At 49.4% G+C, this 14,342-nt stretch overlaps 1 protein-coding gene across 10 annotated transcripts in view; it reads left to right on the forward strand.

Moving 5' to 3' along the window:
- The window catches only part of SMG6 (SMG6 nonsense mediated mRNA decay factor), a 227,439-nt gene that overhangs the window by 101,070 nt on the left and 112,027 nt on the right, over positions 1–14,342 (forward strand). For all 10 annotated transcript variants that reach the window (XM_042914577.1, XM_042914578.1, XM_042914580.1 and 7 more), the window contains 2 exons: positions 1,181–1,297; positions 2,896–3,064. In XM_042914577.1, the coding sequence (XP_042770511.1) occupies positions 1,181–1,297; positions 2,896–3,064 (286 nt within the window). The remainder of the gene's footprint in view (positions 1–1,180; positions 1,298–2,895; positions 3,065–14,342) is intronic.

Raw genomic sequence — 14,342 nt, forward strand, 5'->3', positions numbered from 1 at the left:
CCTGTGGCTAGGGCGGTTTTGGAATAACTGTGGTTGTGTAGCATCTCCTGGAGTAAAGACTTCAATTAGGCCCCATTGACAAGACTAGTGTCAATGAGGAGAAAGTCAAGAGGGCTTTCCTCTGGCTACTGAGGTTAAAATGCAGGCAGGCACAGAGATCAAACATGTGGCTAATTATCCTTTTAACACTTGGAGATTCAGAGAGTTCTCATGTATTACAGAGGGAATTAACAGATTAGTTGCTGCCAGAGCAAGTGACCGGGCGCCCGATTTCATCTCGTGCGTGTATTCGGTGTCTCTTCCTCTGAGGCTGCAGGTTGGACTTTTGCCTTCTGTTTGTCTCCGATTCCTTTCAGGTCTGGGTGAAGTGGCTATCAGGGCAGTCCACTGACAAGCAGGAGGTACAGACAACGGTTTGAGAGTGTGTCTGTCGCCTCTGCCAAAGAATGGCTCTAGCCACCATGAAGGTGGCTCCTTTCACTGAGACCTGCAGCTAGAAGGAAGTTAACCAGGCTGAGAAAGTGAGGGGCAGAAGGTGCTGGTATTGGGAGCCAGATTTATTTTTTAGCCCTAGGGGAAAGAATTTGTGAAAGAAAAAAGAAAGTACTTCTGGCTGAGTGCTTATTATATGCCCATTTTCCTATGTAAAATGAGCTCATTCAGTGAAAATAGGTTATTTGTAAGTGGAGGATTAACAGGAGGTACGGATGGAGCCAAAGTTGGTGATTCAAGAAGGTAATTTAAATTCGTATTTTTCCTCTCTTAATTGATGTTTGTACTCCTGCTATCTATACATTAGAGAGACTGAGTTAATTAAATATGACTTCTTGTTACTATAGCTTCACATTATTAGTAGGCTACTAAGTACAGTGACCTGCAGCTCTGGCTCGGACTGTCCACCCTGGGGCCCCTGGTCTTGGGGAAGTGATGCAGAATTTGCACAGGGGGTCCCTATAATAAGGTTATCAAGCGCTTACCCATACACCAGCCATCGCGGTAAGTGCTTCATGATTTTATTTAGCCTTATAGCTATCCTTTGAGGGAGGAAATATTGCTGGCCCCAGTCTCAGATGAGGAAAGGGAGCCGAGTGACCTGACCGAGTATGTGCACCTAGTGAGGTAGGGAAGAGTAGCCCTTGGCCCCCAGGGCACTGATGGAGTGTCATTTGCCTCTCCTCAGACTGCTTCTCGGAGGAGTGTCGCTCTGTGATCCAGGAGCAAGCGGCAGCGCTGGGCCTGGCCATGTTTTCTCTCCTGGTGCGGCGCTGCACCTGCTTACTTAAGGAGTCTGCCAAAGGTAAGGAGATGAGGGGCCCCCTGACTGATGGCCTTTCCCCTGCCTGGGCCCTGTCCAGACAAGTTCAGGATGCTACGCTGCCTTCCAGCGTCTCCTCCCTCTACTTGACATTCTTCCTCCTCCCAGTACCCCCCTTCCTTCTGCCCACCTAACTAGTCCTGCCTCCTTTTGCATTCTGTGTACCTCTGTGGCCCTCTGTCCTTGGGGGAACTATCCCCTCCCCCCTTTCTCTAGTAGTTAAGATTTTCACTGTACCTAAAAGCTGCTGCGGGTTCCTGCAGCTTTAGAAAACCAGCAAAGAGCGTTTCCTTTTTTGTTCATAATTGATGTTTTCGTTTCCCCCCTCTATCTCTATGTCCCTCTTTGTCTGGTACTGGTGATTGCTGTAACCACTGTGGACCAGCCACCTTGTGAGACTCACTGAACCAGAGCAGGGGCTATTTTTAGCCCTTGCATTGAGCAGTGTCCCCATATCCATTAAGGCTGCCCTTAGAAATCTAAGCCTGATTGCTGAGCCGTATAAGGTAGGGCTGAAGGTTGCCCCTTTCTCTCAGCTCCTGGATCAGTATTGGTGTGTATTGAGGCCATGCTGTTGTCCCTCTGCCACTTCGACTTTGTGGGTGCCTCCAGACCCTGGAGCTGCTTTTTTTTTGGAGGGAGGGTTGGGGTATCTTTTTATTTTGAAACAATCTCAAATATATAGAAAAGTTGCAAGGATAATACAAAGAATTCTTACATACGCTTCACACAGATTCCCCATTTGTTTACATTTTACCATAGTTGCCTTTTAAGTTCTCTCTCTTTCTGTACACATGCAAATATTTATGCTTATTATTATTTTTGTCCTGAACCATTTGATTGTAAGTTGTAGACATGTTAGCCCTTTACCCCCAAATACTTGACTAAATATTTCCAAATAACAAGGACAGTCCCTTACATGACAGTGCAGTTATCAAAATCAGGAAGCCAACAATGATATAGTACTGTTGTTGAATCTACAGACCATATTGAGTTTGTATCAGTGTCCTAAAAAAAAAAAAAAAAAAGTCATTTTCTGGTATAGGACCCACTCCAGGATCACACATTGCAATTTAGATGTCGTGTCCGTTTTAGTTTCCTTCAATCTGGAATTAAATGGTTTCTTTAATGCTTTCTCAGTCTTCCTTTGTTTTTCATGACCTTGACATTTTTGAAGTGTGCAGGCCACTTTGTCGAATGTCCCACAGTTCGGGTTTGTCTGATATTTCCTCATGGTCAAGTTCAGGTTATGCCGTTTTGGCAGGATCCCTGGTGCCATGTCAGAGCTGTGCTGAAGGAAAGCTAAAAGGGGGGGGCTAGAGGCCAGAGTGGCGACTTCAGCCAGGCCACAGGTGGAGCAGAAACAGCTGTCTGCAGGGGCAGACCCAGTGCACTGGTTCTCTCTTTGTCCTGCTTTTCAGAATCCTCTTAGGTGCTGGCACTTGTCCTCCGCTTCTGGGCCCAGCTTTCCTGTGGACTTGGTCTCCCTTCCCTAAGAGCTTGCTGCCGTCCCAGCGCCCCAGGCCTCACTCGTGGGCCACAGCAGACCTAGGCCCAGTTCTCACCCTTTGCCTCTGCAGCTCAGCTGTCCTCTCCTGAGGACGAGGATGACCAAGATGACATCAAGGTGTCTTCCTTCGTCCCGGACCTGAAGGAACTGCTCCCCAGTGTGAAAGTCTGGTCAGACTGGATGCTCGGCTACCCAGACACCTGGAACCCTCCGCCCACGTCCCTGGACCTGCCCTCACAGTGAGTCGGCCCGCTCGTTTTTCGGCACTGCTGACCTCGGCCCGCCTGTGCTCCCACGGCTCCCCTCCTGGTCCTCCGTGTGTCCTCCCACCCGCCACCTGCTTGTTCGTCTCGTCCCTCCTCATTTGAACTTTACTTTTCCCCTTCCTTGAACACCTTCCTTGTCCCCTGATGTTTTAGGCTGTTTTCCCTTGTTCTCCGGCCCGTTCCTCCTCCTCAGTCTGCCCTCCTCTCTCACTCCGAAGTTGCTGTTTTGTTCTGTCTTTGCCCTTGCTCTCTCGCTCTCACTTCATGTTGTTCGTGCCCACCGTCTCTGTAGCGGCCTCTCGAGTCTGGCCGTGTGTCGGTGGCGTGAGGAGAGGCCTTATCTCTTCCTGTCTCTTCTAGTTTGTCTCCACACATCCGTCGTGCTCTCGTCCTGCTGCTGCTTGTGCTGTCCTACGCATGCTGCTGCTCGGGCCTTCCTCTCACACGTTGTGATGTATGAGGAGGGTGACTGCACACACCTCTCTCTTTTGTTCACGTCACTTCCCATCTCCTTGTTTCTGGGTGTCAGTGTGCTGTCTGTCAGAGCATTTGTCGCTGTGAGGTGTGTCGGTCTGGGGAGTGTGTGTGTCCACCTGGATGTGTCTGTGTGACTTTTTTCCTTCTTTTTAAAAGCTGTGGTAAAACATCTGTAACAAAATTTTTCATCTTAACCATTTTTAAGTATACAATTCAGTGGTATATTATATTTACATAGTTATGTAGCCATGCATGGCTGTTTCTTACGTCCATATCTGTGTGTGGGTTCTATCTCTGTATGTGCCTCTTTGGCTCTGGTTGTCTGTCTGTGTCTGAGTGTGAGGGCCTTTGTCTGTCTAGGGGTCTGTCTAAGGGTCTTTGGTGTACCCGTCCATGTCTGTCCATGTATACGTGTCCATATGTTTCTCTGCGTTGTGTCCGTATCTGTGTCTGTGTCTCTCTGTTCTTGGGGGTGGGGGGGTGGTCTCTTTGCAGGGCTCGTGCGTCTCCACGAAGGGGCTCTTTCAGTGTGTGTCTCTGTCCATCTCCATGTTCTCTCTGTGTCTCTCTCTGTAGGTCCGTGTCAGTGCATGTGTGCTGTAGTCCTGTCCATGTGTCTGTGTGTGTGACTGTGTCCTGTGGGAGTGTCTGCATGTGTTCCTGAATATCTGTGTTCAGGACTGCGTGTGTCTGCGTCTCTGCTTGTCCGTGACTGTGTGCGCGTAGGTCTGCATCTGTCTGTCAGAAAGCAAATCTCTGTGTATGAGGGTCTGCCTGTATCTACCTGCCTCTGCCTGCCTCGCCTGTGTCTCCCTACCTGCTTCACCTATTGCCTGCCCGTCTCTGCTTGTCTTGGCTTGTTCCTGCCTGCTTGCCTCTGTTTATCTGCCTCTGGGGTTTGTGTGTGTCTGTATCAGGGGTCAGCAAACTATGGCCCATGAGCTAAGAACGGTTTACATTTTTAAATGGCTGAAAAAAAATCAAAAGACTACTATTTCATGACTTGTGAAAATTGTTAGAAAAGTCAAATCTCCGTGTCCATGAAGTTGTACTGGAACACAGCCATGCTTGTTTGTTTACACTTTGTCTATGGGTGCTTTCACACTGCAGCAGTTGAGCTGAGGAGTCACAGCAGAGGCGTTATAGTCTGCAAAGCCTAAAATGTTTACTCTAGCTGTTTACAGAAAGTTTGCCAGCTCTTGGTGTATATCTATGTTCCCATGCGTCCCGTTCTTTTCTTGTGTTAGCGTCACTGCGTGTGCTCACGTTTGCACAGTAGTTTCTTAACGCGTGTGCATATTGATGCCCGTTTCTGGTCAGCTCTGTTGATTGTCCATCTCTCTCTCTCTCTCCACCTTTCTCTCTCTCTCTCTTCCTGTCTCTGCCTCTGCCTCTGCCTCTGCCTCTCTGTTTCTCTTTTCCTCTCTCTTTCTCTCGCCCCCCTACCCCGTGCTGTCTTGTGGTCTCTGGCAGGTGCGGCATACTCAGAGCTCTGGGCGCTGCGCTGGGGGAGGGTGTGTGTTTGGGAGCGAGCGTCCTTAGCCAACACACCACCATTCTTCTCCACTGCTCTTCTCTGGGAGGGGCACACACTGGAGGGTAGAGTATGGAGACCTAGGCTGCTGCCGATGGCACTTCTGGGAATGGAGAGGGGCGCTTCTCTGGGCTGGGTGCTGCCCACATGAGTCCCTCTAGACTCATGGGTGATCCACAGAGGGAAGGCTGCAGCAGAGGTTTCTGGCCAGTAGTTATTGACCTTTCTGTGTGAACTGTCTGCCTCTTTCCCCCCTTTTCTTCCTCAAATTTCTTCCCTGTTCCTCACATCAGGAAGCACCCCTGGACTGTCAGGCCCTCTCTCCTCAGTTCCCTTCCAGCTCTAGCTCTGTAACTGTGTGAGTGATGCTCACAACATCAGACAGTTCTCTGCATTCTCCTGTGAACCTTCCTAGATTCCCAACATGTATCCCAGGCTGAGGCCTTCTGAGCCAGGGTTGAGACCTGAATGGGGCAGCTGGGGCCACGCAAAGGAATGGACTGATCTGCTGACCAGGGGTAGCTGTTTCCCAGCAGTGTTCCCTAAAGAGTTAACATGTACAGCCTCAGACTTTTCAGGCTGTTAATCTATAATGCCGACTAGGCAATTTGCAGTTTTGGAAAGAAACTGACAAGGAAGGGCTCAGCTCTCCAAGTATCTGAAGCCACTGCTTCTGAGCATGCACAGGGGTCACAGAGTGCTCCTCCCTTCCTCTCGGGGGGTGGGGAGGCAGACCATCTGTCCCTGGAGCTTGGGCCTTCTCTGGGTCACCTCACCTCACAACCACAGGTCCCTTAGATATGGTCCACCCAGCCCCTGTTTATCCATATCCCAGCCATCAGTCCTGTTAACGCTCTTCTGTGACCTGTCTCCCTTTATCCCTCCTCCCTCTGTCACTCCCTTTGGCTTTTGTTTGGCTGAGGAAATAGAAAGCTCACGCAGGAAGTGCTGGGCCTCATTTGCTTGAGGTGCCGAGTCTGTTTTCTCTTTGGATGCTGTAGCAAATGGCCCGTTGCCGGCATATGCAAGCTGCTGCCCATCTTTGGGCAAGGGCTCAATCTGCAGCTGGGCACGTGGTCCAAGCTACAGCCGTCCCCAGCTAGGCCTCACCTCTAAGGCCACGGAGAGGCAGAGGGGGTTGGGACACTTGAACAAATTTGCTTTTTCTTTTCAGACCGTTCTTCACAGGGAGAGCAGATTTGACCAAATAATAATATTGAATCTGATTGCCTAGTAAACAAGTTCCTGGAGCAGTGGGCACCACTGATGAATCCAGTCTAGGCTGGAGCAGCCAGTGTGGTAGAGAATGGAGTCCCCTTCTGCACTGTCTCTGCAACCAGGATTAGCAGCTGGTTGTCTCGAATGCAAGTTTAAGCATAAAGGAGGAGCTCTTGCTGTCCTGGGGCCTGGCCACAAGGCATGGTGGTTTGAGGGCTGGGGCCTCTGTTGGACAGCGCAAACCTGGCCTGCCCACCACTGAGGGTAGCCCCACCTCATAGCTGTCAGGTGCTGGAAAAGTGGAATGAGAATTTACTTCCCTCCTGTCCAGTTTCTCCTATAGCTGGCTAACACTCACTGAGTAAATACCATGGTGGAGAGATTGGCAAGGTATGGTGGTTCTCTTATGCTCACTGATCTTTCATACTCTGGAGCCTTTTCTTTTAAGGCCCTAGGGAATAACACACTCCAGATAGTTCTGCAGATGTCAGAACAGTAATCCCTGTGGCACTCTTAAGGTCCAGGTGCTGATCTTCATTTTGGAGGTTTTAGAAATGCACTCAAGAGACTAGGAAGGAAATGGGTTCTACCTGACATCTCTCCTTTGCATGTTTTCCTTGGTTTTTGCCTGTATTTGTTCTCCACAAAGACAGATCCATCCTTGATCCTAACATAAGGTGATCAGATAGCCTACATTTCAATTTGCCTCTCCTCCAGAAACCCTCACTCCCAAATTATCTCCCTGACCCACTTGAACCTTTAATTAATGTAGCTCCCTTTGTTCCCTCCCTTTCTTTTCGTTGCCTTTCTTCCTTGTACAGTTAGAGAATCATTCCAAAGCTTTCTTCGGGGAATTCCAAGGCTCATCATAAGTCTCCTTGGTTCTCTCCTTTTTTGCCCATATTCCTCTTCTTTCCAGTCACATCTGCTTTCCCTAGGCAGTAGCCACCTAACACATATGGAACACCTCGGCTGGTGATGACACTGCAGAGTGATAAGGGCAGGATCTCAGGGCCACTCGTGCCTTCCCACACAGTGGCATTAGTAGGTATGTGTGTTGGAGTCAGCATGTAAGTAGGTTGACTTCCCATTTGTACCTGTTAGGAGCTGTGATAGGATGGCTTTACATCCCAAGAGATTTTGGTGCAGAGGATTGTAGCAGAGTGTGGAAAGTTGCCTTGGGTTGCTGTAAAAGACAGTGTAGGGTGCTTTGGTCTGTTTAGAACAGACCACAGTGTTTGGAGGGACCATCTACTTGTGGGGTGTGGGGGAGGAGTGGGGAACGTGGTTTCTGCACTAGGCCTCTCGTTAGCAGGGAGAGGTAGCTGCTCCCCACTTTACCAAGTGAGCGTGAAGTAAGCCATGACTGTCAGGTGATGGAGAGGAGCAGAGCAGCAGGCTTTCATGAGCCTAAGCATAGTGACCCCTCACATCCCAAGACCTTTGGCAAGCTAGGGCAGCGGGACAGCCTACCTCATTTCATAGTCTCTGCCGAAGCCAAATCTTCCCTCATCTTGATCTCTAGTTCTCAGTAAGTGAAAGAGTCAGGGGACTTTGAGAACATCCAAACCTAGCCCAGCTGTGGCAGTTGGTTTATTGCTTTCAGCTGGTACTTGAACCCAGGTCCTGGTCTTGGAGGCTTTCCCAGGTTTAATCCCCAGAGCTTTCTCTGCAGCTGTATGACACTGCGCTGACCCCGAATGAGGATAGGAAAATAGAACCAGTGCCAAGCCAGAGTCTCTTTTTCATTTGGAGTCTGGCTGTCTGCCCATGACCAGGGTTACATAATGGGAAACATAGCTGGGGCTCTGGAGAGCCCGCGTTTCACCAGGCTGCCCAGACCTTCGCATTCTGATGCTATATATCTTCCTAATTGTAGCTCCGATGCATTTATCACACTGTTGGATTGGAGTACTGTTAAAAAAAAAAAAAAAAAAAAAAAAACCTCCAGAAATTCCTGGACTTGCTACTTTCCATGCCTTGTCTTGTATAGTCTACAGAGCATGCTGGAAAAGGCTTGTAGGGAGCCCTGTGAGTGCTGTCACATAGGGAGACATGGGGATGTGTAGGGAGTATGCAGTAAGCTGATTTCCTCAGGGAGCCTACATGTGTTGACCCTGTAGATGAGATAGACATTCTTGAGTTGAAAAACAGCTAGTTCACTCACCCTCACAGGGCAGGTCTGGAATAAGAACTAATCCCAAGTCTAATCGGCACCCCTTCAAGGACGCTTAATACGTCTTCCCAAAAGGGCATTTTAGGAGGTCACTAAGTAATGGTCCATCAGCACTTCCCTGAAGGAAGTGGTGGTGACTGTGGGAAGCCCCTTTGCTACCCTGGCTCCCCACCCAGTCTCCCTGGCTCCGGGTTGGGGCGTCAGCACTACAGCCTGGCACCAGGGGGTTCCTCTTCCTCCAAGTGCTGAGTGTGAGACACACGTGATCTCTCCCACGACAGGAGTCTCTGTCCCCTCCCAACTCCTCTCACAGGACTTGTGAGAGGAAGGGGTGTTGGCCTAAGGCTCCAGTCTGACCCCAACAGGGTACAGCAGCTGACCCCAGGGAGAGCACTTTCCAGCTCTGGGCTGAGGTTATTTGGGTCCAGTGTGTGCTAAACTAAGAAGACGTGTTGGAGTGGTTACAGCTAAAAATTTAAGAGAGGCAGGAACCGTGAGAATCCGCACCAGGGAGGCCACCGAGGGCTCCACTCATGCCGTGGAGATGCTGAGGTCCCCCGGGGGCTGCTCTTTCCCAAACACACAGTGCTGATGGGTTTAACACACCATAGTGATGCAACAGAGGCTATACGTGTTGAACGTAGCTTGGGAAAAGTGCAATCAAACAAGGCACTGACCTAGATAGAAGCTGAGGGAGGCACAGTAGAGGTACTTGAGAAATCCTGGAATGAGGTTACTGTGACCTGTCGTTGGCCATAGGGCTCCAGCTGCACTGCTTAGAACATGAAGAAGTTTGTATTCTTGGAATAGTGCAGGGTGACTGCGCTTCAGAATTCAATTTGCCCTATTGGGCAGACTTCATTTAAGTTGGACAGTCTCCCAGGGGCCCAAGTTGACTTGTTTGTATAAAGTAGAGAGGCAGAAGGGATTATCTTTTACTGAGTCTTATATTCTTTAGTGGTCACCTAATATACAGCTGTTATTCTCGGAGGATGATATCTTGCTGCCCATGTCTTAACTGCTAAAACAGTGATCTCTGACAGCCTTGTCTCCTCTTCATACTGTGGTGGCATCGAAAATACACTCTAGTTCCTAATCTCAGAGAGCTGCATAGGTTCCCACCACCCTCACCTCCACCTCATCCCTGAACCTGTTGAGCTACTTTAGCATTGATACCAGACAAGATCCTCAGCCCACTGAAAACAGAGTTGGCCTGACATCTCAGCTTTTAAGGGCTTCCTATGCTATTTAAGCCCAGGTACTATCCTTTTGACTCTGCCAGCCCTGTTGGATTCCTTCAGGTCCATTTCTGCTATTAGCTGGTCACCACCTGCAGTTTTCTCTGGTTGGGTGGGAAGTCCTTGGGGCTACAATGGTCTCATGTTGGCCATTGAACCCCCTATGGAGAGTTGTGGGCTGGAACATAATGGTCCATAGGCAAACAGGTTTTTAAAGGTGCATATTGCATATCTTATGAGCATGTCTCCTGTTGTGGCCTTTTGTCTTTCCCCTTTGTCTCTGTAGTCCACAGGCTTTGTCTTTTTCAGCTTCCTTGTGTCTAGTTTCTGTGCCACCTTGGCTACATCTCCAGAGCTCCTCATCCCAGGAACCAAAAGACCCAACTTGTTTCCCATCTGTACCACAACTCTGATCTTCCATAGCTCTGAAACACAATGCAGGGCTTCTTCTCACTCAACTCTTTCCGGGTTTGTTCTGCAGCTGTGGAGTTTGAATGTTAGTGTTTAAACAAGCTGGTATTACACAGGAAATGGCCACCTCCACAGGCCCCTGCAGGCTTGTAACATGGGGTCATTGTACTTGATATTAATCACCAGTCAGCCTGTTCCCCCAGTAAAAATATGAAGGGGTGTGTGAGGGCTCCGTCCTCCTTAGACTTGCCAGAAGGATGGCCTGAGCCCTGGTTGGACCTTAGCACTCCACTTTCCAAACTCTCCTTCCCTTGGCCCCGCCCTGGATGGAACTTGCAAAAAAGTTCTCACCTGACCTCTTCCCTATAAAGCTGGCAGATCTTCCTTGCTTTCTGAGTTCTAGGAAGGAGATATATTGTGGTATAACTTGCTCACCTATCTCACACCTTAACCTTTCAGGTGTTGAATGACACCTTGTGTGCGAAAACTCCAAAAGCTCAAGAACACAGAAACCTATTAGTCTGTCTGACACCAGGGCTTCTCAGTTCCTTGGACTGAAGCTGCTTTTCTAGGGCTGTATGCAGAAAACAACTTCAGCCTGAAGGGTTAATCTGATTCCCCAAGTCAATATCCCCCAAACAACCAGCCAAGAGTGTGTGTTGGTTCATTTCTGTGAAATGTGTTTCCCCAGTCACCTGGGCTGGCCTGGGCTGCATTGTATCGGCCAGCAGCTGCACTGCACTCAAACTGACAGCTACATTAAACCTTGGAATTCTGAGGCAATAAAAAGTAAATTAACTCTTATTTTTTTCCTTTCCTGGTGGAGTAAGTGAATGCATGTCTGTAGGGAAGTGAGTGAGCCTTGGTCCTGAGTACATACCTCTAACTAGCCACTGCTGGTCTGTCCCAAGCTAGGATCTGGTGTTCAGACTCCAGCCAGGGGTCTGCTTTCCTGGTGTGTGGTGTTTCTGTGGGGTTGGGCCAGTGGGTCACCCAGCAACTGCTGATCCTTGCTCACTAATCACATTACAGCTGCTTGAGAGGTTCCCTTGCCACCATTCTGAGAGCCATAAACGGACTTGTTGGACACAGTTTCATATTCTCTGGCTGCTTTGTGTCTGCTTGGTAAAGAATGCATCCTAACTTTCGTAGGATTTTGTGGGCTCTTGGAGCGTCCCCAAAATATGAGCTGGGACCAGAACAAGCCAGAGGCACTTGCCCAGGCTCATAGCATTCTAGAGGGTCTGTTCAGAACCAAAGGTTATTTGAGATTGTCTGAAAAACCTTTTGGAGAGTCATTTCCCCAGTGTTTCTAGAAGATTGGGAAAAAGCTTCTCGTAGCCACCAGAGTTTAACTTTGGGCTCCTCGGCCCAGGCTAACGTTGAACCCTTAGAACCCAAGGCGTGAAGGTCGTGAGGCACTCCTAACTGGGGATAACGAGCTAGAGCAGGAAAAAGCCAAGCTTTTCCCCTTCTATTCATACAGGAAACCCTATGTTCACCCACAGAACTGACCTCTCAGCCTAGAGGCCTGGTTGAGGGTAAGCTGAGGTGATGATGCCCAGGTTCCAGGAATTACCTCCTCCTTTCACAAATATCTTAGCTTTTGAGCTCAGGCATCTCACCTAGTTTTTCTAAGTACCTCTCCCTTTTAGAACTAGTTTTCCTGCCACTCCCCTTCCCCTCCCTCTGTGGAGAGTCACCGGATGGTACATGGGTGCCTAGTCAGTGTGTTCATGTCCATGGTGCTCAGTTTGAGAGAGGAGATAACCAGTGATGAAATGTGATCTCGGGCAATCCCACTGAGATACCAGTAGAAAGCAGCTACTGAGAATCAGAGTCCAAACACAAGACCAGTCTGAATGGATCGGGACAGAAATGACCTTTCATTGAAGCATTTTGTGTATTCCCTTGGTTCTGCTTAGTCTAGCGTGGCCCTTGGGCCCCTTTTTCGTTCTGAGTTGGGAACTCAGGACACTTCCTATGTCTTTTGGCACGAGCTGCTATCTTACAAACCAGCACTGGGGTAGGAACTCTCCTCCACTTCATTTTTGCAGTGAGCCTTAAGGTCTTGGCACAAGGTGGGTGGTAATGGGCAAAAGGCAGCTGTGGGCAGGGGTCCCTTGTGGTGGCCAGCAGTCTCTGGGAGGAGTCAGTTTTGGTTTATCTGAGCCTTAGGGGACAGGGGAGCATGGTAATGAGAACCACATGGTACCACATATTTCTTCGTCTTGGATCCAAGATGGTAGGGGTGGGAGGATGAGAGAGGGATGTGGGGCCTCCCACTGTGGCAGCCGTGGGTAATTTTCTTCTGCCTCTCCCTGACTGGGGATGCTGCTGCCCACACCTCCCTACCCCCCACCTATGTCCTGAAGCAGTCGGGTCCTTGACCTGCACAGCACCAACCAAGGCCCCCAAGCCAAGAATTCAGCTGGGAGACTTTTCACCTTCTTCCTTCTCACTGTCGTCTTTCCTGTTTATTTTCCAAATTGCTGCTCTGCAGCCGAGCAGTGCCTGTTGGCCAGAGCTCACGAGCGCTGTGGGATTGGACTCAGGCAGTGGGCTCAAGTGGCCAGCAGGGCACTGGGGGAGGAAGTGGGGAGCTGGAAGAGCCTCCCTGTGCGTCTCCCATGGGCAGCGCTAACCTCGGAGGCGGCCCTGAGCAGCCCTATCACATCCGGTGCTTGTCTCTGCAGCCGGGACCGGAGGATAAACTATCAGAGCTGTGGGGCAGTGCATCATTCCTCTTATTATTTTCTTCTCTGCAGATGGGGTCGTGGAGAGTTCAGTTCCTTTTAACCCTCCAAGTTCTGTTTATTCTACAGCTGGTAGCCTCAATGCCGCGTTTCCCATTACATCACAAAGGGGCTCAGGCAGATCTCTGCACAGAAACGTGTTGCAACTGTTTATTTTTTTCCATATTTAAACATTTCTGACAGCCAAACTCAGCTGAGCCAAAAGATGGAGCTTTGTGAATGAGTCTGGTTGTCGGTGTCTGTGCAGAGAGAAGGCTTTAGAAAACTCTCGTCCCTCCGGTGATTCTTCCCAAACATGTTCTTTTTCCTGGGCAAAGCCTGTGAAGCAAGTTCCTTCTGCAGTACACGTGTGTTGATTATGTGCCGTTGTGTGATTAATGGGGCTGTGTTCCGCCTGGTTCCCAGGACACTCTTGAAAACAAGATGTTTCATTTCATTGCCTTTTCCTAGTGCAGTGATTACAGTAAATAAACCAGTGCAGGCTCCTTCCACCTGGAGCCAGTCAGGGAGTCCCCACACCCTACTCCACTTTCTCCCCCAGCATCACCTTCAGTGGCATGTCCCTTGCATGCCCTCTTTTCTGCCATCTCCCAAAGGCTCCTAGTCTCCAGGAGAAACAAATTGCTTAAGGCTGAGGCCCCTCCCTAGCAGATTTGGCTCATGCGCAGTAACTCCTCTGGGAAGATTCCAGGATGTAGCTCATTCGTAGTTCTCTTTGCTTCTCGCCTCTTGCCACCCCACCTCTTGACCCTAATTGTAAAGCCTTTCATTATAATTCTCCTATGCAACTCACTCCTTTTGAAGTACAACTTAGCATCCACAGGGTGTGAAAATTGGGACAGTCCCAGGCAAACCAGAATGGTTGGTCATCCTGTGTCTAACCTTCCACAAATGAGAGAAGGGGGTGGGGGGTTGTGGGATGGCCAAGACAGCACTGATACTGGTTCGTCTGCTGGGATGCATGGGAAGCTTTACTGTCCTGGGATGCTCTTGGCAGGCCAGGAATGAGGTTTTTGTTGGGGTGTGTGTGTGTGTATGTATGTGTTTAATTCCAATGTAATTAATGTACAGTGTTAGATTAGTTTCAGGTATACAATATAGTGATTCAACAATTATATACATTACTCAGCTCTCATCAAGATAAGTGTACTCTTAATCCCCTTCACCTATTTGTGTTTGTGTGTTTGTTTGTTTGTTTGTTTTCCTGCTTATATATAGGAAGAGATTTCTAAAGCATTATGGCGGGGGGGGGGGGGGGGGACTCACGTGACTCTTCCCATGGCGTGACTGGCCCCTCTGGCTGTATGGGAGGAGGGGAGACTGGCGCTCTGTTACTGTCTTGTGGCATATACTTGGCTGGACAGAAGTGGGGGAATTCTGGGAGCTGCCTCAGGCCCTGGGTGTCTAGAGTGTTTGAGTAAGTGTCTCAGGCACACTGTCT

The sequence above is a fragment of the Panthera leo genome, chromosome E1, assembly GCF_018350215.1.
Source record: "Panthera leo isolate Ple1 chromosome E1, P.leo_Ple1_pat1.1, whole genome shotgun sequence".
Classification (NCBI taxonomy): Eukaryota; Metazoa; Chordata; class Mammalia; order Carnivora; family Felidae; genus Panthera; species Panthera leo.